Here is a 24,106-nt window from a genome sequence, read left to right as displayed (position 1 = left end):
CCCAACTGAAATAAAAAGGATCATAACAGAATATTATGAAAAACTATACTCCAACAAATTTGAAAACCTAGAGGAAATGGATAAATTTCTAGAAACATTAAAGGAGAAATCTAGGACTGCATAACCTGTTAGGAAATTATCCATATACTGCACAGGCCTTCTAGAGATTCCCTTGGATAACTCTGATTGGATTTTGTTTTGCTGATAGTTCATTCTTAAAAAGCAAACCTGACAATTGTCCAACAGGTTCTGCCATCATAGACCCGAATTCACCCTTGGACTGTAAATCTCTCACAGAATTTAAATCAATTCAGATGGTGAATTGCACTCACTTGGACCTGCCAGCTGGCAGAAGATTAAAGACAAATACGTAGAGATGATTTGCAGGTTAGATGAAGACGTCAAAATATTTTGATGACCAAAAGGCTTATAACAATACTGAGGTGCTATTAGGCAGAATGAAGATAGTTTTGGAGTCATCCCATTCAATATGAAGCTGCACTGAGGAGATAGGGAGAAGAAACAGAAGGGATCAAAGCTGAGTCATAAAAAGAGACAAAGATAAGAAAAGCAGGCTAATACTGTGCCCTCAGAGGTCAAGAGAAGAGAGAATAAGGAAGGAGTGACAAATGCTGCAGAACAGTCAGAGGACAAGGACTAAGAAAGTGTCACCAGATTTCGTGAAAAGGTTTACACTGACCTTGGAAAACCTGATTTCAGCAGACTGCTGCTGATGAGCATATACTACAGAGGTTTCATACTGAGCAGATCATGAAGACAATGTTGACTGACTGCTATAAACTTGGCAACACAGAGGGACCAATGCACGCTTCTGAGTCTAACTCATCATCCAGGCCTTATCAGTGCTTTGAAAACCATTCCCACTGCAATGAAATCATCCACCTTACCTGGGAAAGGCACAAAGGCATGCCGCATGCTAATGGAAAATGGCATCCCTCTGTCAGAGGCTCTCTCTTCCAGCCGTGCCTGCTGCCCAGGGTTCAGGTTATAACCCCTTTTATTTCCTCCTCTGTGGTGCAAACAACATTGTCAGCTGGACACCAAACAGACTCAAGTATATAAAAAAGGCCTGATTTTCAGTAAAATCAATATTTCCATTTAAGAAACTTAGAAACAACCTTATTATCTGAGGCTCACTTTAAAGCTTAACAATGATACTAGACCTATTTTAGCAAATGTTCAATTAAACATTCAGTAAGATACGTCTGTAATAACCTTTCTCACAAACTAGTTCTGAGGAAATTCACTGACATTTAACTTCACTCAACAAAGCTCTTTGACTGTATCAACTATAAATTATCTCTGTGCTTATTGTGTGTGTGGCTGGAGAAGCTCTTCCCTTTAGAGTATCACTTAAATATGCATACAGTACTGGTTGATACAATTAGTGGCCAAAATTTTCAGCCTTTCACCATCAACTACTAGCTTCTTTACAGAGACTCAGAATCTGAAATGTGTAGCGCCTAGAAGAGAAAATTAAACTAATTTCATTATTTTGTCCAATAGGTTATTTTTGAGCCATTCATACTGGCAAAAGTATATTAAAACATATGGCAAAAGTCTATCAAAACATATACAGAGAAGTAGAGCCTACCTGCCCATAGGAAGCACTCCTTTGCCTAGGGCTTGGGAAGGTGGGCTTTCCCCTACTAGTGTTAGCATTTTAATCTCGAAATCTTTTGGTACATTCTGAATATTTGGGTCTGTGAAGGTTATTCGTCCTAAAATCAAGCAGAATAAAGAACACATTAAAATTAGAAAATAAAACGTCGGACTTTTATTGTAACAGTAATTGCATTTCTGAATTATCTTAAAAATGCATATTCTATCATTGCTTGTTGCTGTTAGTCACCATTGAGTCCGCGCTGACTTACGGCAACCCCATGTGCACAGAGTAGAACTGCTCCATAGGGCTTTCAAAGCTGCGACCTTTCAGGAGCAGATCACCAAGCCTGTCTTCCAAGATGTCTCCAGGTGGGTTCAAAGCGCCAACCTTTCAGCTAGTACTCGAGCACTTAATTCTTTGCAACACCCAGGGACTCCTCTATCATTGCTAAACTAAAAAAAGAAAAATTTGATATTTAAATGAAATATTTTTATCATGTTCATGCATCTAAAGATGATAAAATAAGTACAAGACCAATCCTAATATAAATAAGCATGAATCAGCTACAATACCATGTTTTACATTAACCTAGCTCTCTAGAAAACAATCTTATGATAAGAATTTGATATATTGAACTATTCCTAAGATATAGCTGTGAGTACCAGATGTCAGCACTATAAACAGTGTTAGTGGTTGTATTAATTACAACTACAAATACAAGGCAAATTAAACAGATCCTAGAAGAAATGACTATTGAAGACTCTAAAAGCCGAGAATACACAAGATAGAACAGGATCTGGAGAAGAACAACAACTGGGACCAGAGAATTAGCTAATGCAAGAGACAGAATTGCAGTGAGATGTGGTGACTGAAATATCATTTTCAAGACACCACCTGGACTGTTTTTTTCATCACCATTATCACTCCTCATGAGAATCGACGGTAACACTGACATGGTTGGAAACTAGAATTGGTAGGTTAATGAATCTTCCAGTAAACAATGATTTGTTGTAACATTGATAGCTTTTGTTTTTCCTCCGTTTTCTTTTTTATTTTTTTTTAACATGTCACCTGTTTACTTATTGGTTGAATTTTTCTAAAACACAGTAAGTATTGTTCAAAAATACGTTTGTGTTATTAATTTTGTTACTGCAGTTTTTATGACACACATATAGTGACACTAAAACCTTCTGTTTTATGATACATTCTTTATTATAGCAGTCTCTCTAATAAGTATATCATTTCGTCTTTTGACGAATCAGATATTTTAAGTGGTTAGACATTGTTTTTGTGAATAAATCCCTGATATTCTGTCCTTGTCATTTAGCTTTTAGCACAAAGTAAGTGCTCAATTAACGACAGCTCTTATTACAATGGGGCCGTGTTGGCACAGTGGTTAAGCATTTGGCTGCTAACCAAAAGACTGGCAGTTCGAATTCACCAACCACTCATTGGAAACTCCACAAGGCAGTTCTACTCTGTCCTATAAGGTCACTATGAGTCACAATCGACTCAATGGCAATGGGTTTGGGTTTTCTGTTTTGTTTTTATTATTATAATTATTATCATTATAACTATTTAGCCTGTTCAATGAAAAAGCTAACCAATAGCAGAGGAAGGTGTCCATTGTTTTTACTACCTCAGCACACTGTCTCTTTTTTCTATAACTATTCAGTATAATGCCCTGGACAGTAAAAAAAAAAATTACAAAGCACAAGTGTAGTTTCATGGAAATGAATTCTAATAATGAAATGACATTGCTATGTACTTCTAAAATATTCTTTAAATGTCGGCATAGTATAAAGAAAACTAATCAGAAAAAAAGAATTATCTTCTACTTTATAAGCAACAAATAAATGTGTAACACTTTTAAAAACTCTAAGTTGATTTGTTTTTCCATCACCAAGGATTTTATTTTACACCAGTTTACAGCATTAGTATATGTTTCAAAAGGAAATATAAATAGCAACAGGCTAAGAAACTCTCGGCTAAGATGGACCAAGAGTTTAAGGAACTAGGGGAAAAGGAAGAGTTGGAAGTTGTTCAGATCAGGGAATAAGAAAACAGAGAGAAAGGCAGCTCCTCGTGGCGCCTCCTCCCCTAACAGCAATAACTGATAATGAGCACTTTCCATGCGCATCTACTACCCTAAACACCTTACATGTATTAATCTACTTAATCTTCAGAATGACCTGGTGAAGTAGGGCTATTATCACCTTGTTTCATACACAAGGAAACTTAGGCACTGAGAAGTTAAGTATCTTGCCTAAAGATTCGGAATACCAGGATCCAAATCTTGTAAAAGTCTGATTTCAAAGCCCACATTCTATACCAAGAATCTAAACTGCCTCTCTTATGATGGAGTAACACAACCCTTTCTTCCACTGCACGTTATGTCTGGCAAGTATTTTGAGTTTGGACTGCCTAGCAAAGTATATAAGGAGCTCTGGTGGCACAGTGGTTAAGTGCTTGGCCGCTAACCAAAGGGTCAGGGTTCGAACCTACCAGCATCTCCACAGGAGAAAAGACCTGGTGATCTGTTCCCATACAGATTACAACCTAGAAAATTCTATGCATGGTTCTACTCTGCCACATAGAGTCTCTATGAGTCGGAATAAACTTGACAGCACACAACAACGACAGGGAAAGAATGTTTTTTCTCTCACCAGAATACCTTATACCTAACCCAACAGGGCTATGTGACACCCAAAGCACTCTGAAGCTTGAGTAAAATACGATGCTCAGTTATTATACAGATGTCCCAGAGGTCCACTTAGATTTAACTTGGGGGAGAATCTTAAAAGGCTCAGGAGAGGGCTGGGATCAAAATTAGGTAAGATTACTGACTCAAATAAATGCAAGGTTAAGTCAAAAAGTATTGCTACTAGAGTTCCAGTTCATACATGCACGGGTTTATTCCAAACAAAACGTGTTTAAACAGTCTCTGCAATCAGTGGATGGCTGCAGACAAGTTCTCTCAGTAATACACTTATCTTAGTCTCGTTAGGGTGCCTTCAAAAAAAAATAATTTTTGTGCCATGGAAAAAAACAATTTTGAGGTCAGGGTTAATATCAAATTTTAAACAAAACTCAAGTGAACATCTTCCCAAATCACGGAAGCTTTGCAACAAGTTTATGGGAATGCTGCCCCACATGAAACAACAGTTTTTAGATGGATCAAGCATTTTAAGGAAGGTCGGGAGGACCTCAAAGATGAGCCAAGAGAGGGAAGACCTCTCAGCAGGTTATGGCGACTTCTTTGGGATTCCAAAGGGTGATCTTGATAGATTTTCTCGAAGGACACAGGATGATCATGGGGGCTTATTACGAAGAAGTTTTAAGAAAACTGAAAACTGCATTGGTGAGAAAAAGGCCAGAAAAGTTGCAATGAGGAATTTTTTTCCATCACGACACTGCACCTGCTCATTCTTTGAAGGTAGCAAAGGGTGTCCTATGAGAATTTCCTTAGGAAACCTTACCCCATCCACCCTACAGCTCTGATCTTGCCCCTTCAGACTTCTTTTTGTTCCCCAAACTCAAGGAACATTTAAAAGGAACACAATTTGGGTCTCTCCAGCATGCCAAAACTGCTGTTTTGATGTGGTGTAAATCAAAGAGCATAGAACTCTCTGGTGAAGGGATACAGATGGAAACATCGCCTTCAGAAGTGTATAGACATAGATGGAGGATATGTCAAGAAACAATAGCTTCACATTTTGATATTTTTGTTTAATAAAGGTTTCTATGATTTTGTAGCAATATTTTTTGACTTACCCTCATATTTAATTCCTGTATATTCTCTCATCCAAAGCACTGTCTCAGATATTTCAGTTACTCTATGTAATACTTGAAAGAAGGAACTCTATCTTACTAAAATTCATCTCTGACTCTGGGTAGCATCTATGACTTGCTTGTAATATGTGTTTGATAAATGTCTGTGGAGCTTCATCAATCCCAGTGATGAACACTTGAATTCCTTACTCATCATAAGCAAATATAAAAAAAATTTTCTTTCAAAATTGGATATTATTCTTATTAAGATTTCTCATCACCTGTAGCAGTGTGTGATTGTGATACTGGATAGATTCTTTCCATTCCAAGAAAAGGATTCAGACGCAGTTCCCGCTGCAGGGGAAAGACCACTTTGGTAATAGCATTACTGATTCTTCTCCACTCTAATATCAAGCCTGGTAAAGGGTGTAGTGCCTTTAATTTATTTAGAACATCCTGCCAAAGCAATAAAACAAGGTAAGATTGGATTCTTGCTCCTATTCCATAGCAAACTAGAATCTCTTTTAGCTAAATAACTTAAGATTTGATAAATCCTGCATCTACAACTCAAAATCACTGTTTGGGGTTTGTCGGGAGTCACCATGATAAAACTATGACAACTATAATTTATAAAATGTAAACATGTTAATTCTGAGTAACAGTAATTTAGATCTACCTTTATAAAAATATCAATAAAATGTCAACTTAGCAAAGTTATTGTCTCCCCACTCTTCACCCAAGAGCTTTCTCTATGCATTTTCCTTCTCCACTCCTCACGTATTTGGAAGCTTCCCAGTTTTTTTCCTTCTTGCCCTGACACCTTCATGGTTTCCGCACCAAGGAAATCAGAAGAGATTTATTTTTGAACACTTTGAATTTTCCATGCATAAACATTCAATGAACCATTAAGGAATAGAAATGTGTGAGGTAAAAGCTCCAGTGAGATCAAATAAATGGATGTTCTACAGCATGGTGATGTGGTAACTCCAAAGGGCAGGCAAGTCATAGCTAGTGGTACTAGGGTCAAAACTCTACACACTAGCACAGCCCTCCAGGACTGCGGTGGCTGTCCATTCTACCCTTACTGTTTCATTAAAACTTCATTCAGTAAAAATATGAAAATAAGCCCTTCTTCTCTTCTCTCCCACTACTGCATACACTTTCTATGGACTGTGACTAGCCATTTGACTTTGAAATTAGCAGATCAGATTCTTAAAGCTATAAAAGGCTTACTGGTTAGGTTCTGGAACTGAAAAAAAATGTTTTACTTGTATTGGCTATTGTTTTCATTTCCATTTTAAATTCTTCCATATCTTTGCTCATGTTCATATAATTTCATACAAACTATATTGTACTAGAAGCCCAAGAATAATGAATGGCAAAAATTAAATAATGTCTACAGTTCTGAATTTAAAAATCTTTATACTGTTATAATGATAGGAAGGACCCAATTACTAACTCATAAACTCGTTGCTGTCGAGTCGATTCTAACTCCTAATGACCCTATAGGACAGAGTAGAACTGCCTCATGGGGTTCCCAAGGAGCAGCTGGTGGATTTGAACTGCTGACCTTTTGGTTAGCAGCTGTAGCTCTTAACCACTGCACCACCAGGGCTCCACTAACTCATAGTATGGGCCACATTTTCCATGTTGGAATGTCTCCACAGTTTTTGTGGACTACTGAACTAAAAATCGATTTGTTTTTATCTGGAAAGGTTCAAATGGTGAGAGACTGGCTATGTGGGATCTTGATTTTATCAACATTCTTGCAAATCAAAATACTAAAAGCAGTTCAGATTCTGCCCTGCAACAGCACCTTACTAGTGCTGAGCTGTTTGCCCAGCCTTAGGTTGTGCCCATTGTCACGCCCTCTTCTGGTAGAGCCCAAAGTTTTCTTGCCGCCTTGGTTTTTCATCTCTCCATTTGGTGGCAACTTCAATTCCAAAAATAAAACCTGTAAGAAATTAATGCTTCTTTAGTCAATAATCAAATCACAGGTACCATCATTAAGAAAATATTTTAAAAGTTATTTGAGACAGCAATCTCTACAGTTCAACATGGGCTAGAAAAATGTTTCTTTTGGACAATTTGGAATTATCACATTTAATAAATGATGGCAGTGAGAATTTATATACTATGTAGACTGCCCATAACCTAATTTAGGCACTATCAGATTAATACTAACACTAGGCTTTTAAACAGTCAAGAGCACAGCAATGTATATTCCATGGTGAGTAATTGGTGAATAAGCTATTGACAATGAGACTCTGGTGCCTCTGAGGATTGTAAGCTCTACTAAATAACCCTTGAATTGGTAACCAACATGGCTACTCAATTATCTAAGCCCCACAGAAGGTCAACATCATGAACACTATGGGAGCCTACATGGCTATCGTGTGAGCACAGAATCAGAGAACGCTAAAGTTAAAAGGTGTTCAGAAAGTCACCTAGTCCCACCACCATAGGGATGAACTCTGAGAGTGCCTGGGAACAAGAAGTTAGAAGGCCACAGACCCAGTGGGGCAACACAGGACCTATACAGGGCAGGGATTCAGGCTCTGTGGAAGAGGATGACCCAATATAAACCTAAAACTCACTAGTTCAAATTACAGGGGTTATAACTCAGGAAATTCAGGACACTATCTTCTATATCTACTCATTCATGTATATACTAAGTAGACTTTAGTGAACCCTGAGTTATTTTCTCAGTAATAATTCTAAAAATTGAAACTATTTGCATAAATGCAAGAATTTTTTCAACATGTTGGGCTGGGGGTGAAGGAAAGGATATGCCTGTGCTTCCCTAGACCAGTACTGACCAGGGATTTGAACTGGTTCAAACCAGTTCAGTCATGGCTAACGAAGCAAAATTGGAACAGACCCGAATTTTCACAATTTAGCTGATCGGCATGGTAACCGGAATAGGAAAAATTATGGGTTGAAGCTAGATAGTAAATAGAGTCTAGATAGTACCACGAACCTTTTCAGGAGCCTGATGTGTGAGATTGGATTTTGCCAGGACTGCAGAGAGCAACACACATTCAAAGCAGCATGGCTGGCTGCCATCTTTGAGCAGGACACCACTGTTTCTGCCTCTTTGCAAAATCAGACACACGGAAAATTTGGTTGCTAGGCAACACATATGCTGTCCTTGTTTTCTAAGAGGGAGACTAAGTTTCCAGCAGAGCTTCAACCCATAATTTGTCCCATTCCAGTTACTGTTCCAGTTCACCCAAATTCTGAAAATTTAGATCTGTTCCAGTTTCACTGACTCAGCTATGAATGAACCAGGCAGATTCAGTTTGAGCCCTGGCAGTGACAAAGACAGGATTTCAGCTTCAAGTAGTGTGAATAACTGGAGTCTTAGGAATGAAAGATATTGAGGCCTACTGTGGATGTTAATAATTTTTTTTTACCAAAGAATTATGTGATATAGACATGAACATAGGCATATATAGGGATTAGGGTTGCCACATTTAGCAAATAAAATTTCAAGATGAATTGCATGGATATACTAAAATATTCTTTGTTTATCTGAAATTCTAATATAATTCAGCATCCTGTATTTTATCAGGCAACACTAATATGGATATCAAAGGATATATGAGTGGCAAGTTAGGAGACAGAAGGAAAGAACTGCATAGGAAAAATGAAACATTATTAAAGTAATAATACATCAACAATTCCAGGAAGGGAGGTTTATCATGACTAAAACAACACAAAGGCCTCAAGTTATATACTTAAAAGCTTTTTAATCTTAAGTGTGTATTTTTGGTGAAGCCTTCAAAATTGCTTTTGAAAACTTTACATATTAATTAACCCCCTAGGTCTCAATTAGGGTGGCACAGTAGTTAAAGCACTCAATAAAATGTTCGAACCCACCAGCCACTTCGCGGGAGAAAGATGGGGCTGTCTGCTTTCATAAAGATGTACAGACCTTTCATAAAGACTCACCCTATGGGGCAGTTCTATTCTGTCCTATAGGGTCACTATGCATCAGAATCAACACAACGGCAGTGGGTACTGTAGTTCAATTAACACATCAGTGAAATGAGCAGGCTGAGCTAGATGGGGGTAAGAGGCACTAATATTTATTGAGCAATTAATATGTGCCAGTCATTATGATAGGTGTTTTAACCTGTGTTATCACATGTAAACTTTATAACAACTCTATGACAAATCTGAAAGTTTAAATAGGATTAGAGAGTTAAGAAACGTGCTCAAAGTTGCATGGCCAGAAAGTAGTGGAATAAGAATTAGAGCCCAAAGCTTTTTAAGTTTAAAATCCTTTTTCTTTACACTAACCCATGTTGTCCTCTAGACCACAGGTTGGCAAACATTTTCTGTAAAGGGCTAAATAGTAAATATTTTCAACTTTGCAGGTTTTACTATCTCTGTTAACTACTCAACTCTGCTGTGATAGAACAAAAGCAGCCATAAACAATACATAAATAGGCATGGCTGTGTTTCAATAAAATTTTATTTACGAAAACAGGCAGCGGAATGGATCTGGCCTGCAGTCCATAGTTTGCTGACCCCTGTTTTAGACCACTTCTCTCCAACAGAACCATCTGCAACAATGGAAGTGTACTAGATTTACAGTATCTAATATGGCAGCCACTAGTCACATGTGGCTACTGAGCACTTGAAATGTGGCTAGCACAACTAAGGAACTGAATTTATAAATTCTATTTAATTTTAACTAATTAAAAATAAAATAGTCACAAATGGCTAATGACTCCTGTATTGGACAGTGTAGCTCTAGACAATTAGTAATAGTGTGCCCAGTTCAAAGATTCAAATTAAAATCACAAAGGGTCAAATAGTAAATGTGTAAAACTGTTAAATCACCTTAAATATCACTTCTACTTTAGAATGAAGACTTAAGAAACAAACCAGTAACATTAAAGGCCTTTTACTCTAGTCCAGAGTTTGGTCTAGGCCAATGGTTCACATGCCTTAGTACCCATCTGACTCAAAAAGGCACCAATTTCTGCCTTTGCCCCAGACCTACCTGTGCTGACACCTAGAGATTCTATATTTTTGATAAGTTCCCTAGGTAATTTTATGTGTAATCAGCTAGATTACTGGGGACTGCTGGGCTAAAGAATTCATAATAAAACACAGAAAAATACAAAAAACAAACAAACAAACCAAAAAAACCTACTCGATTCAATACAAACGTACCATGTAATTAAGAGAAACATAATTCCTCCTTTTCTCTAAAACATGTAACTCTGTAGCTTAAAAAGACACCTTTATAAGAACATATAACATTTACCGGATACTTACTATGTGCGGGGCACTATTCTAAGTGTTTTACATTTACTTTATCATTTACTCCTCACAACAACTCTATGACATAATTCTCTTACCGCATTTTACAGATGAAGAAATTGATACATGAAGAGTTGATGCACTGGTCTAAGGTCAGGGAGCTAGCTAGTAAGTAGAGGACGTGGGATTCAAACCCAAGCAGTCTGGCTCTAAAGCTGCTGATCTTTACTAAGACCCTGTATTACTGAATAACATCTAGGAGACACAGGAGCTTCAATGTCATCTAGTGTTAGCATCCACCCCCATGTCTGCAGCAACTCTACAACAACCCAACCATCCTTTGAAGGGAAGAAGTGTGGGAAGAGGAGAGGACAGAACACCAAACTTTGATAATAAAACAAGACTAAGCTGTCAAAATTTATGTAAGGTGGTAAAAATCTTAATTAAATTTACAAAAGAAAACTCACAAAAATCTTTCTTTCATCTACTTCTGAGAAAAATATCTAATTTTCTAGTTCTTCAGAAAGTGGGGAAAAGGTGAGGGTTCATAAACTAACTACTTTCATGGATAAACAGCTACACTGTTACACAACTACCACTGAAGATCCCTCCTTCAGCGAATATTCCTGAGTGCCTCCTTTGTTCTAGGCAACTCTCTTCGTGGAGTTCATATTCTAAGGGACTTTTTTTTTTTTTTTTTTTTTTTACTACTTTCCATTTTCATAAATATAGACGTAACTATAAATTAGATGCTAGAATATCCTATTCCCAAAGAATTCTGGTTAACAGTTCATTTTAATAATCTTTGGTGTTTAGGTATATGCATCTTAGGAAACATACATACACACAGATCATTTCTAACTCTTAAAAATTACTTTTCTAAATTCCCTATCCCCATGATACGACCTCAGCAATGTCATCTGAACTGGTGAAGGAAAAACTGTGGCCGGCTAGTTGATAGGCCTGAGTCTCAATTGCATCCAGCTTGGCTTGCATTTTGTGTTTCTGACTCTCACATTCTGCAGTACTGAAGCCGATTCCATTTAGTTCTAGCAAGGCTAAACAGTACTGAGAAGGCATTTCCACTTTACGGAAAACATCTGAAAGAAAAAAAGAAAATTAATATATTAATTCATCAATTAAGTGACTAGATCAGCAGTATTACCTAAACATAAGTAGAATTTGTCTAGAAAAATCCAGAGATGCAACCCAACCATCAGGATCCTGCCCCTGAGCAGCATCCCCAAAACAACAATGAAAGGGGAAAAGCACAGGCCACTTTAGCACTACTATTCTTGTCTATGCAGAGAATGGAAGAGCTGGCAATTTTGTGAGCAGATTAATTTACAAGTAACCACATTTACCCCAAGACAATGCTTCTGCTTCTACTCAGCAGGAGCAGGGTCACCAACCTTGTTTGCTGTGCCGGTTTCAAAGGGTTAGTTCTCTAAAATCATTTCCGAGATTCCTGTCTCCAGGGTACATGCATGCTTGCACAAAGAACTAAATACAGAGGTTTCATAATTTTCAGTGCTCTTCTCGAATAGTAAATTATAATATTCCTGAAGTAAGAATCAGTATCTTTCTATCTACTGACATCTCTCAGCAGAGTACACATTCTATTTCAGTTTTACCACAATGTTCATTACAATATTCATCACAAAGACACTCTATGAAAAGCGTGGAGTTGAGAACCACTGTGCATACTGTGTGTTTCTCCATTCTATATTTCCCTCTTGGAGACTCAAATTGCCTGTTAATAGATGAAAGGTTTTGAAAAAACCTGAAGCAAAGAAGACTTCTTCATTTTGTTTTAACTGAAAATCTCAAACTGATTTGACTTATTTGAACTAAGGGGGAGGCATGTGCTGGACTACAGTACAGTGGCTGGACCTAATGTCCATTAAAGGTTTTGCTATGCTGATACCTCAAGAGGCTCAGAGCAAGGGAATAATATTCTCTCAGTTAAATTTATCAGAGGCCAGAAAGGGTAAAGCCGGGACAGTCTTTTGGAGAACCGAACCAGATCAGACAGATACCTGCAGCAGACTTGAACGGCTGGTACCTGAGTGACCTCACCCTGAGGCATATTTGCCCTACTGAAGGACTAATTGTTAATGACTGACTTGGACTGCTAAAATGTACAGGAAGGGAGAAGTAACTCTCCAAATATTAAGTATGTATAAGAAACCATGGCCAAAAAAGCCCAAGGGGTGGTCTGCAGTGCAATGAGTTTCTCTATATATGGCCTTTCTGGCCTTAGGTTTATAATTCTGCCAAAAATCATTGGTTGGGCTGCAGTCTGCCCTGTGATTGCTCTATGTCACATGCCTTGCAGGGGTTGGTCAATTCGCTATGCAAATATTGATGTGTAAAACCACCTAATAGGATGAGAGATTTGCAGGGATTGGTCAGTTTGTGGTCCTGCTGGACAGGGCCATGTCTTGAAATTGACAAGGAACTTGCTTACATAAGCAGTGAACCCCACGGAGGTTTTCAGAGGCAAGAAAGAGAGAAAGGAAGAGGGAGCCTCCTAAAGCAGCTGTAATACAGGTCAAGAGCTGTAACACTGAAGATGGCATGAGACAGCACAAGCCCACAGAAAGAAAGAGAAAGCCAGTGGATGTCTCCAAGTAGGAGGCTTGCTAGCAGAGCTAAAGAGCTGTAACACTTGCCCAAGCAGGGCAGAGGCCTAAAGGGGCCTGGCAGCAGAGGTCTAGAGGGGCCTGGCGGCAGAGGCCTAGAGGGGCCTGGTGGCAGAGCCGATGGTGACAGCAGAAAGCTGCTGGTAGGAGGGTAGCAGCCAAGCAGACTGCTACACTGGCCATGTATTGGGCCAGTTAGCAGCAGAGAGGCCAACAACGAGGAGGCCAAAGGCAGAGGAGGGTGTGTGCACAGCCGAGAGAAAGGCCTTCCTGCGGGCACAGCTGAAAAGAGTTGTTGGTTAGCACAGCCAACTGAGAGCTGACAGCTGTCCTGGTTAGACGCTGTCCTGATTGATGAAACTGATCTTGTCTCCTGAGTTGTACACTATTACTTCCAAGTTGATCTTGACCCCAAGTTGTAGCCTGTTACTTCCACATAAGCCACATAACTGTGAGTATGGTTTGTGAGTTTTGTGTGGCCACTGCAACAAACCATCTAAGCCACTAAAGAAGCAGACAGTGCCGTGGGAGGAACAACTGGTGCCGGAAATGGTGAAAAAGTTGGAAGTGGAGGTTTGTCTGACCTCCATTTCGTAGGAACCAGCTTTGCACTGATCCTAATTCTTATCCCTCAGGGATTTAGGTGAGTTCAGATACTGCAATACAACTATAAAATCCTTTATTTAATATAATATCTATTAACATCCTGGAAAGTAAGCGTTCATAGAACGTACCATGGGAAATGCTGTCCTAAATCATTAAGAAAAAAAAATCACACCAACGACTTCAGCTTCCAGGACAATGGGTCAGTAGGACTCTGAGCAATGCCAGCCTACTCTCCCCGACCCCCAGCACACATTTTTTGAAGCATTGCTGGTCTCAAACAGCAGGAGAGATCTCCAGGAACCCACATAACCACAGCCAAAAACAAACAAATGAGAGCTAGCCACCTCTAACATCTAGGAGCAGGTACTGGGCAGTTAGGAGCCTGGCTTTGGAGGCCTGGAGCCAGAGGAGAAATTCATGAGGTACAAGGAACTAGGTCCAGGACAAGAGCAGTCAGAGCAGTACAAAGTCAGAGTGGCAGGGAGCCAGCTTGGAGTAAAGAGATTGAAGGGATAAAGATCCTTGAAATAGCACCAGGAGGAAAAGCCGAGTCTCAGACTTCTGTTCTGAGTCAAACGTTCAAGAAAGGCTAACATGGTCCTTGGATGCAGTAGGCAGCAGAGGCAGAAGCAAAACTTTTCTAGAGGAAGGCTTCCCCCTGCTGGGCTCCATAGATTAAATCCATATGAAGACATAAAGAGTATGAAAAACTACAAGATAGCAAAGAAGTAGGAATGAGACTCTGCAGAAACAACAAACAACACAGATTTAGACCCCCAAGAATTGCAGATATGGAATTATTAGACTCATAATAATAGGACGTATTCACAAAATTAAAGGATTTCATTACAGAGTCCAGAGTAAGATAGCAGTATGAGCAGCTGCACAGTGCCACCCTCCCACCCCACAAAATGCCAAAAAAAAGAAACAAAAAAATAAAAAACAAGCAGAGACTGGCAGAACCAACTTTGTCAGAACTCTGGAAACCAGTCCAAGTGTTACAACAAAGGGTTAAGCAGATGCTGAATCAATAAAAAGGTAACATCTAAGCAGTAAGAAAGCTTTGGTTTTCTAGTTGCCTGCTCCTCACCCCTTCCTTGACTTGGCATGGCAATCTTAAAGCTGCGGCAACTTACAAGCCCCTCTTTTTACAGATGAAATTGCCGTCTTTAATTACTGGAACAGTCTCCTCACAAACAGATTGAAAGTATGTAATTCTGAAAACAGTCACGCCCATTTATGTTTGTATTGTGTGTGGCTGCTTTGGGGCTACAGTGGCAGAGTTGAGTATTTGTGATAGAGACCATCTCATCTGGAAAGCCACAAATATTTACTATCTGGCCCTTTAAATAAAAAAGTTTGTCAACCCTGGCACTAGATAATCCAAAGGTAGGGTCTGCATAAAATGTGTAATTTACCCATTTGTGACAAATAGTGTTTAAGTATATAACCATCCTCAGTCTGTAGCATCATAAAAATGCCAGATAATTTGTTTTACCTTGAAGATTTTCCTTCTGCAACAAAGAATTGAGTTGATTCATAGAGTTGAAGACGAGAATGGACTCTACAGACGCTCTGTATCGCCCGGAGTGCTCAGTGCTAACATTCAGCCCCAGGCTCTGAATTCCTTGGCCGGTCTCCATTCCTTCCAGGAGTGGAAGTGCGTGAGGAAAAAAGCTGGTAACTATGCTGTGAAGAGTCGGCTCCTTAGAATCTGGATCTAATAACCAGCATGCCACCTGAATTGGATTGTAATATGAATACTGTATCCTTACATTAAATGGGATAAAAAGAAGCTCATTTTTCTATTTTCACTTAACACTTATTCAGTGGTCTTCCCAGGAGAAGAGACAGAAAGGATAATTATGATAGGATTCATTTCTTTGTATCAATTAGAGCAGTGGTCTTCAAAGAAGGAAAGTTACAACTTTTCCATTACTGCAATGCTTCTGCTGAACCAAGTGCCTCTCAGCTAACTAAAACCATGTGTCTGAAAATCCATATGTATTCTTCTCCACTAAGGCTGATTTAACTAAGCTACTATAATAAAGTGGAGCCTATATAGTTTAAGGTTTGTGTAGTTCTCTCAACATCAGAAGCAATGAGGCATAAATGTTTTACCACAAAAAGTTCATAACCAGAGTTTTAAAAAATCTCTAGACTTTTCCCTCAGGATGAGGGCCTGTCACCAGGACCATCCAACTGGTCATTTGATTGCTTTTTTTAGCTTCCTGGTGAGACTAGAAGATGTGTAGTTTTAATACTATATCTAGGAGATAATGAACTGAATTTAGAATAAGAAAATCTAAGCTTTGTTCATAATTCTGACAATTACTATATGACTCAGTTATTTCTTTTGTAAGTTAAGAACGAAGTTTTGTAATGGGGTACTGGATAAGATGATCTGATATAAAAGTTGGCAAATGTTGCTTATAAAGGCAAGATTTCATAAACAATAGTTTATCATCTTAATATCAAAAATGTTATGATTAACAAAACTAAGTATGAAATATTTCAAGTAGTTTAAGACAAAGGTGTTACATAAATCTGAGATGTTACTGTAGTTTTAATGAGAGGCTCATATTACTCGTATTCTCGTTTCAGACTCCCGAGCATCCAAATTAAGTGACAACCTTTTATATCCAGGAAATATCAGTTTAGAAACTATATGGAATTTATCTGATGCTGTCTTCAAAAATCTTTGCAAAAAAATTTAAAAAAGGTAAAGGAACTAAAAATTATCCCATTATTATTGACTATATTGATAACAACTACCAACTAGTTACATTTCCCTACTCTAAATTAATATTCCATATCTCATGCATCCAGTATCAACAGGGAAAAAAGTGACATTTTTATTCCTTTGAGGACTATGATATTAAAAATAAATATGTTACAAAAATGTATTATACTATTAAGTGTATATTATTGTTGTGTGTCATTGAGTCAATTGCCACTCATAGCGACCCTATATGACAGAGTAGAACTGCCCCATAGGGTTTTCTAGGCTGTAATCTTTATGCGAGCAGATCACCAGGTCTTTTCTCCCACAGAGCTGCTGGATGGGTTCGAACCACCAATCTTTCGTTTATCAGCCAAACGTTTAATCACTGTGCCATCAGAGCTCCTTATTAATGTTTGCTACTAAAATATAGGAGCATTCTCAGGGGCTATTAAGGTGATTTGTCCCTATGACAAATGGTCCCTAACTACTACCCCTTTTGACTTATATCCACCTACTTTTCCTATTTTCTGCCTCCACTTTCACAAATATTTGAAACATCCTGCTATCATATAACTAAATCTAACAGTTCTCCTTTCACTTCTAATTTACCATGGGCCAGGAAGCTTAGAATTTATGACCAGAATAAAAAATTTTTAAACCTCTGAGGATGAAGAACTAGATGGTGCCTGCCTACCACAACTGAACGTTCTGATCAGGAACACAATAAACAAATTCTGATAAAAAGAGATAAAAATGTGGAACAGAACTTCAAAAATTTAAAGAATACAGACTTACTGGACCTATTAAGGCTGGAGGAGTCCCTGAGACTATGGCCTTGAGTTGCTCTTCAAACCTTGAATTGAAACTATCCCCTAAGACACATTTAAACTAAGAAACAGTTTAGTCCAAAGAGTAAAGATTCTCACGCTTGAGTATTACATTTCTTCAAAAAAAACAAAAATTATCTATATAATACCAAAGGGTCAACAGCTATTTTAAAGCATGATAAGGCTGGAGAGGGGGGCAGGGAGATTAAATAAATGGAAGTGAAACAACTAAACAGAAATAATAAGAATGTTGACACGATGTGAAGACAGTAAGCAATGTCACTGATCAATATGTCTAGAAACTGTGGGATGGAGTGGGTTTTGCCATGTATATTTTCATCAACAATAAAATAAAATTTAAAAAACCCTGAGGAAAGGTATGAACTTTCGGGCTTGGAATTTATGACACTTCTTTTATCTACACAGAGGCATTTGTGCATGCTTTTCTGTTCTGGTGGGTAAGATTTCTAGATAAAGGAATGACTACTCTAAAAGACTTAATTGCATTATTGGAGCTAAACGAACACCAAGTCATTTGAGAATTAGCCCTCAACACTAATAATGTTTTTGTTTTTGTTTAAAGTATGTAAAAATTAAATAAGATATGGAACCTTTGGATCTTCGTAACTTTGCTCCAGGGAAATGCCACAAGACAGAAGAAGAATTTTATAGCTCTGGATGAAGTCATAGACGATAACAGAACGTTCTTTATCAGAATCCTTTTGCAAGCAGGATTGAAGGTGCCACATCCTGTCTTTCACAGTCAGGCCTGGATCCAGAGAAGGTGGTGCCAAACTAGCACTGATTTCTAAAAAATAAGTTTTAAGGCAAAGTGATACGCATTCATTTCAAGCAGCAACCTTTAGTGGAAAGACTGAAAAAGATTCAGAAGCCTTAGGTTCTGGTTCCATGTGACCACTAATTCAACATGAACTTACTCAGGTCCTATCAGCTATCTAGACAGAAGTACCTCATAATCTAAAAATTATTGTTTGGGCCAGATGATTTATAATGCTGTATTTAATCGTTGTTGTGTGCCATCAAGTTGATTCTGACTCATAGCAACTCTAAATGACAGAGTAGAGCTGCCCTATAGGTTTGTAAGCTGAAATCTTTACAGGAGCAGATCGCTAGGTCTTTTCTTCCATGGAGTGGCTGGTGTGTGTGAACCGTAAACCTTTCGGTTAGCAGCTAAGCACTTAACCATTGTGCCACCAGGGTAGGAGAAAAATCTAAATATCAAGACTTCTAAAAAAATTATGTTTCCTGTTAAAGACAGGAAAGATATTTTGAAATGAATTTTTAAGGAACTTCTTTTAAAGGGGCAATTAGTATGAACACTTAATGTTACATCTAAAATAAAAGAAGTACAAGTAATTACTCACCCTAGCATATTTTCCTGCAAAACAACTAAAAATATTTCATGCTTACTCAGCAACAGACACTACAGAGCATCCTTTAAAATGTTCCTTTATTAAATTTTTGTATGAGAGACTAACTTGAATTGTAAACTTTCACTTAAAGCACAATAAAAATAAAAAATAAAATGTTCCTTTATTAATTTTGCTCCTGTTGAAAAACAATCAATCATCTGGATAACCAACAACCATCATCATATCACAAGGTATTTCCGGATCATATCTTTTCAATTGCAAAGATTTCTCCCAGGCTGTGTGATGCAACTAATGTGCGCTCTAGGTCATCACTGCCTCTAGATTAGTTCCAAATCCAGCCAATGAGAGAAAAAGACTAAAAAGAAACCGCTACAACCCAGTCTTCAAAATCAAATTCTAGGGTGGACAGGGAGCCCCTGAGGCTCCATTGCCCCCTCAGAAAAGAAAACACAGTATTAGCAGCCCTATGTGACAGGCAGCGGAGCGTGACGGTGGTGCTTTTTAAAACATTCATTCTAGTTAATGTATGGGTAATGTACACAACTAGCGAGTCTCCAAAACAAACTTTTTTTAAAAAATCTTACAGATAAACTCTAGGTAAATATCAGGAAATTATTCTCAAAAAACAAGATCACTATCCTACTAGAGATTACATTAAAATTACATAGTGACTTGGCCAAATAGTGATTACTCACCAGAATGCTTTTGTTCCTTCTGTAATGATAAATAATAGGCATCGCTTCCACCCCAGCACACTGCCAGTCCAACCACCAAGACGTCATCAGAGTCTTTAACAGGAAATCCATCATCTCTCGGAGGAGTTTCTTGAAGTGAACTAACTAAGTAAATTAAAAAGTGAAATAGTCAAATCTCTAGAAATAAAACCATTAAACTGATCGTTAAAACAATGATAATAAAAAAAAACTATTTGAAAAATACTCAAAACTTTATCAACAAATTCATTCATAAACACAGAAATTTAAGAAATCTGATCAAACCTCTGATTTCTACAACAGGTTGTCAGACTGACTACAGCTATTCCCCATGGTCCAGAATCCAGAGCTCATGATAATACAGGAATATACATGGCATCATTTGACCAAAAGGTTCAACTATCTGAAAACTTGGAAGAGCTCTGTGAGGCTTGGGGATTAACATTTCAATATAGAATTCATGACTATCACTGGAGGTCCAAGTTCTACTTGAGGTAAGTCTTAGAAAATGTGACTAACGCACATGCCAAAAAATATATGGCCTGTTTGCTGTGTATTTTTGTGATGAGTGAACAAGGATATCACAATTTAAGAGGAGATAATATATGGACACTGATGATTAATAAATATCATTATGTCACACCATAAGGATATCATAAAATAAATATATATTATCTTAATTTTTATAAACTTACTATATTCCAACTAATAGAATACACATTACATGCACCCTTTATACCAGAAGGTAACTATTATTAATCTAACCATGCTGAATCTAATAAGCCTGTTCTACGCATGAACTATTGAGAAACATTACATAAGAAACTTATTAACTGCTGAATAAACTTATTGTATTTAATATTCAGTACAGAAAAGTCTAAATCTCATCTTATTCCACTGACTGGGTTACAGATAAGTGTGAAAAAATAAAAATTAAAAAAAAAAACTTACCTTGCTTAAATCTACCACCAATAGTAGCAGTTTTAGAAGACGTCAAACTACTGATTTTTTCACAAGCCAGTGAGATAGAAAATCGCTTTTTACACTGCCACTCCTTAATAAATGTTTGAAAGAGAGCTTGGTCGCTGGCTACATCAATTATGGTCAAACTCTCTGAACTGCATGAGGTTGGAGTTAAGTACAATTCGTCCTGGGATAGCTGCAGTGAAAAACTTGTGCCTCTAATAGGACTGTCTTCTTTGAAACCATCCCTGTTCTCTGGATTTAAATCATGATTTTCAGTATCTGAGGGTGAACCACATGAATAACTTACACCAGGTTGTAAAACACTGCAGGTTTTCTGAAGTTTTACAGAAGATGGTCCAAGAATTCCTGGAAATGCCAGCTTAGAAGCAGATGCTGGAGTGGGTGTCGGAGGAATGAGACCATTATCATCAGCTGCACAGCTTTCTTTACTGGACAAGAGGGGTGGAGCTTCACCATGAACGGCATTGTTCGCTAGTGCCTCAATCTTGCTTTTTATTTCAATATTAGGGGAAAATGAAATTCCCTGCATTTGTTTTGTCTCCAAATTTGAAATCACTTCTTGTTTGTCATTTAACTCTGCACTTTTTCCTTTCAAACTAGATAGGTTTATAGTCCTTAATTTTAGATTTTCATTTTCTAGAGGACTGGACACTTTATCTAAAACCATTTGCAGTCCTGGACTTAAATCAAATGATGTCCCTGACCATATGAATGAATTATTTTGCACCGTCTCAGTTAATTTGGATTTTTGATCCCTTTCATCTTGATCTCCTCCAACTGCTTCTGTACCAGGGTGACCATTACCTAAAATCCCCGGATCACTTAGTTCTAATGCTTCAAGAGATACTGCAGTATTATGTTTCTCTTGAACAGGAAATATATCTACATTGTCCAAGGCTTCAACCATCTGAACAGAATCCATTTCTGAAAATGTAAGAGACTCATCACTGAAACAGATCAGTTGCTGCTGAACATCTTGATTCTCGTTCATATGTGATTTTTTAATTGGACCCTCTGGTTGTAGACACAAAGAATTAATGAGATGCTTCACCATTACTTCAGAAGGAAGAGGTTCTTTCACTTGTACATCAGGTTGCTGTTTTACTGGGGAGTCTTCACTGAAACTGTCAAATAGTAAAGCATCACTTGTATTTAAACTTGTTTCAGAAACTGGCAGACCTACTTCAATATCAGTGGGAGTGCTCTGCTGAGGAACCAGGGGAATGACTGGCATCACAATTTCTTGTGTTCGATAACCTTGAAGAAAACTATTTAACTGGGAGTCAGTAACAGAAAGTTCATTCCCTTTAAAACAAAGCCCATTTTCCCCCAGCAGTATTGGAGAATGAAAATTTGGACTTTGTGGAGTCAGTATATCGATCCCATGTGAACCAGTGCTTTGTTTCATAGTATCTACAGTCTTAAGTTCCAAATGATCTGCACTGGTCACTCCTACAGAATGCCGTTCACCAGGAAAAGTCATGTGAATCCCATTCTGTAAAGAGCTAGTTAAGCTACGTTTGTCTAAGCTCTTTGGCATCATCCCTGCTGCCAGGGTGGTGTCCTTCGCTCCTTCTTGTTTGGCATTTTCAGTTGCCATCTGTTGTATTATTTTCTCTGACTGAGTATCCAGGTATAAACTATCTTCAAAATCACAGAGGGCTAAGCCTAAGTCAGGAATATGATTATTTTTAGTTTTGTTTGCTGCATAAGTATCTGTTTTTTCTTGTTTTTGAGAGGTATTTAGAAAATTCTCATGCTGGCCTCCTGCTTTACCATATGTTCCAGATGATAGAAGTATTCCACTCGGTATCTCAGTGCTACTTATATTACCTCCTAATGCCTGAAAATTACTTGGTTTCTTTTCCTCCGTATTGAACTGTACATTTTCACATTTGATATTAGCAACGTTTGAGTCTCCACACATATGATTGCTGACTGCCTCATGAGGCCTTTGTCCCTCTGTTATTTTTCTCTGTTTTGTGTAAGTGTTTGTCTGTTTATCAGGCTGCTTTTCAGAGCACTGGTTAACTGGACGGCTATGTCGGTGCTTCACATAAACATTGTGCTTTTTCGAATCATTTTGTATCAGCACATTGTTTATTTTTTCTGTATCAACAACAGCTAATCCGCTTCCATTTTCACTAACCACACTAGTAGCTTGACAAGTCACTTTGTTACTCTGAGGCCCTGTGATAAAATGTTCCACAAGAGCATCACTAGTTACTGTTCTGTTCCTTGAACAACGTTGCTCTGTTTGTGATGGGAATGATGTTTTGTTATATTTTTCCTCAGCACAGAGAGATACATTTTTAGCAAATGACCCTGGACTTCTCAATTCCATATTCTTCTCATCTAAGATTAAGGGATCTTCACAACAAATAGGATCAGACACAGTGTGTCCTTGTAAATCAGTTCTATGCATCCCAGAGTCTTTCAAAGGGCTCCTGTCTCCTGATTGTTTTAGATGCTTACTTGGTTTCCAAGATTGGAAGGTTGTGCTCAACTTTTCTGAACTGAAATTCAAAGCTTCTTTTTTTGTCTTTTCAGATGAAAAAGTCTGAACAACTTTCTTAGTGCTTGTTTTTTCCTCCTTGAGAGAGCCGCCTAGCTGCTCTCTACTAATGTTCAAAGAAGGCCGTTTTCTTGCTCTGGAAACAGAATGTACATGACGTTCTTGATTCCCATTCTGGAGCTTGTAAGAGGAACTTGTATGCTCTCTACTTTTATTGAAATCTTGTACTGTATTTGGTGAATGGTTAACACAAGAATCGCTAATTGTTACTGTGTTACTTTTTTTCTTTGATGTTGTTAATCTTTTACAAGAACTCTTAGTTTGGGTAATAAATGTGTGTTCCTCTCTGTCTGACTCACTGCTGGTCAATGAATGTGTATCGAAATTTAAAAGGGAATTTGGATTCCACTGCACTCCCATGTCGACTAAGTCCTGCTGCAGAATCATTCTGGCTTCTTCCACTATAAGGACTGCTGCCTCCCTTTCTGTTAAGCCTTTTCTGCCAGCCACCCAAATAGTTCGCCTTTTCCGACGTTCTTCAACTGCGTCCTCTTCCTCATCCACTGCCTTTCGGGCACTATACAGGGAGATACGAGAATAAAGGGAATTAATGCATTCATTCACTCATTCCTACAACAAAATGTTTATGAAGCATTCAATCTTAGATGTTCTAAGAATTAAAGAAATAGCACTGAACGAGACAGAAATACATCTGCTCTCACGGAGCTTACATTCTAGTTGGGGAAATTAGAAAATAAACAAATGTTTAAAATGCACTATATGTCAATCAGTGACAGGAGCTGTGTGTAAAAATGAAGCAGGAGAGGGAGAGATATCACCATGAAGGGTGGGTGTTGCCACAATTTTTAAATCACATAAGGGAAGGCCTCTTAAAATAGGCTATTTAAGCTGACGCATAAGGAAAGTGAGGGGCATAAAACTTTAATAAAAAACTGATCCTCCTGTACAGTGTGAACTCTGAACAAAATCTCTGAAGGGGCTGGAGAGTGAGCAAAAGA

The 24,106-nt window shown here is 38.0% G+C and overlaps 1 protein-coding gene across 1 annotated transcript in view; it reads right to left on the bottom strand.

The window, feature by feature from the left end:
• POLQ (DNA polymerase theta) overlaps positions 1–24,106 on the bottom strand; it is a 103,611-nt gene that overhangs the window by 27,945 nt on the left and 51,560 nt on the right. The window contains exons 15-23 of the mRNA XM_023728683.1: positions 20,537–23,664; positions 19,568–19,711; positions 18,090–18,286; positions 15,425–15,665; positions 11,582–11,775; positions 7,215–7,352; positions 5,680–5,854; positions 1,616–1,742; positions 909–1,030 (exon numbers count right to left, since the gene is read on the bottom strand). Of these exons, the coding sequence (XP_023584451.1) occupies positions 909–1,030; positions 1,616–1,742; positions 5,680–5,854; positions 7,215–7,352; positions 11,582–11,775; positions 15,425–15,665; positions 18,090–18,286; positions 19,568–19,711; positions 20,537–23,664 (4,466 nt within the window). The remainder of the gene's footprint in view (positions 1–908; positions 1,031–1,615; positions 1,743–5,679; positions 5,855–7,214; positions 7,353–11,581; positions 11,776–15,424; positions 15,666–18,089; positions 18,287–19,567; positions 19,712–20,536; positions 23,665–24,106) is intronic.

Source organism: Trichechus manatus, unplaced genomic scaffold, assembly GCF_000243295.1.
Source record: "Trichechus manatus latirostris isolate Lorelei unplaced genomic scaffold, TriManLat1.0 scaffold00026, whole genome shotgun sequence".
Classification (NCBI taxonomy): Eukaryota; Metazoa; Chordata; class Mammalia; order Sirenia; family Trichechidae; genus Trichechus; species Trichechus manatus.
Note: the sequence above shows the minus strand (reverse complement) of the source record. Positions and strands in the feature narration are given on the sequence as shown.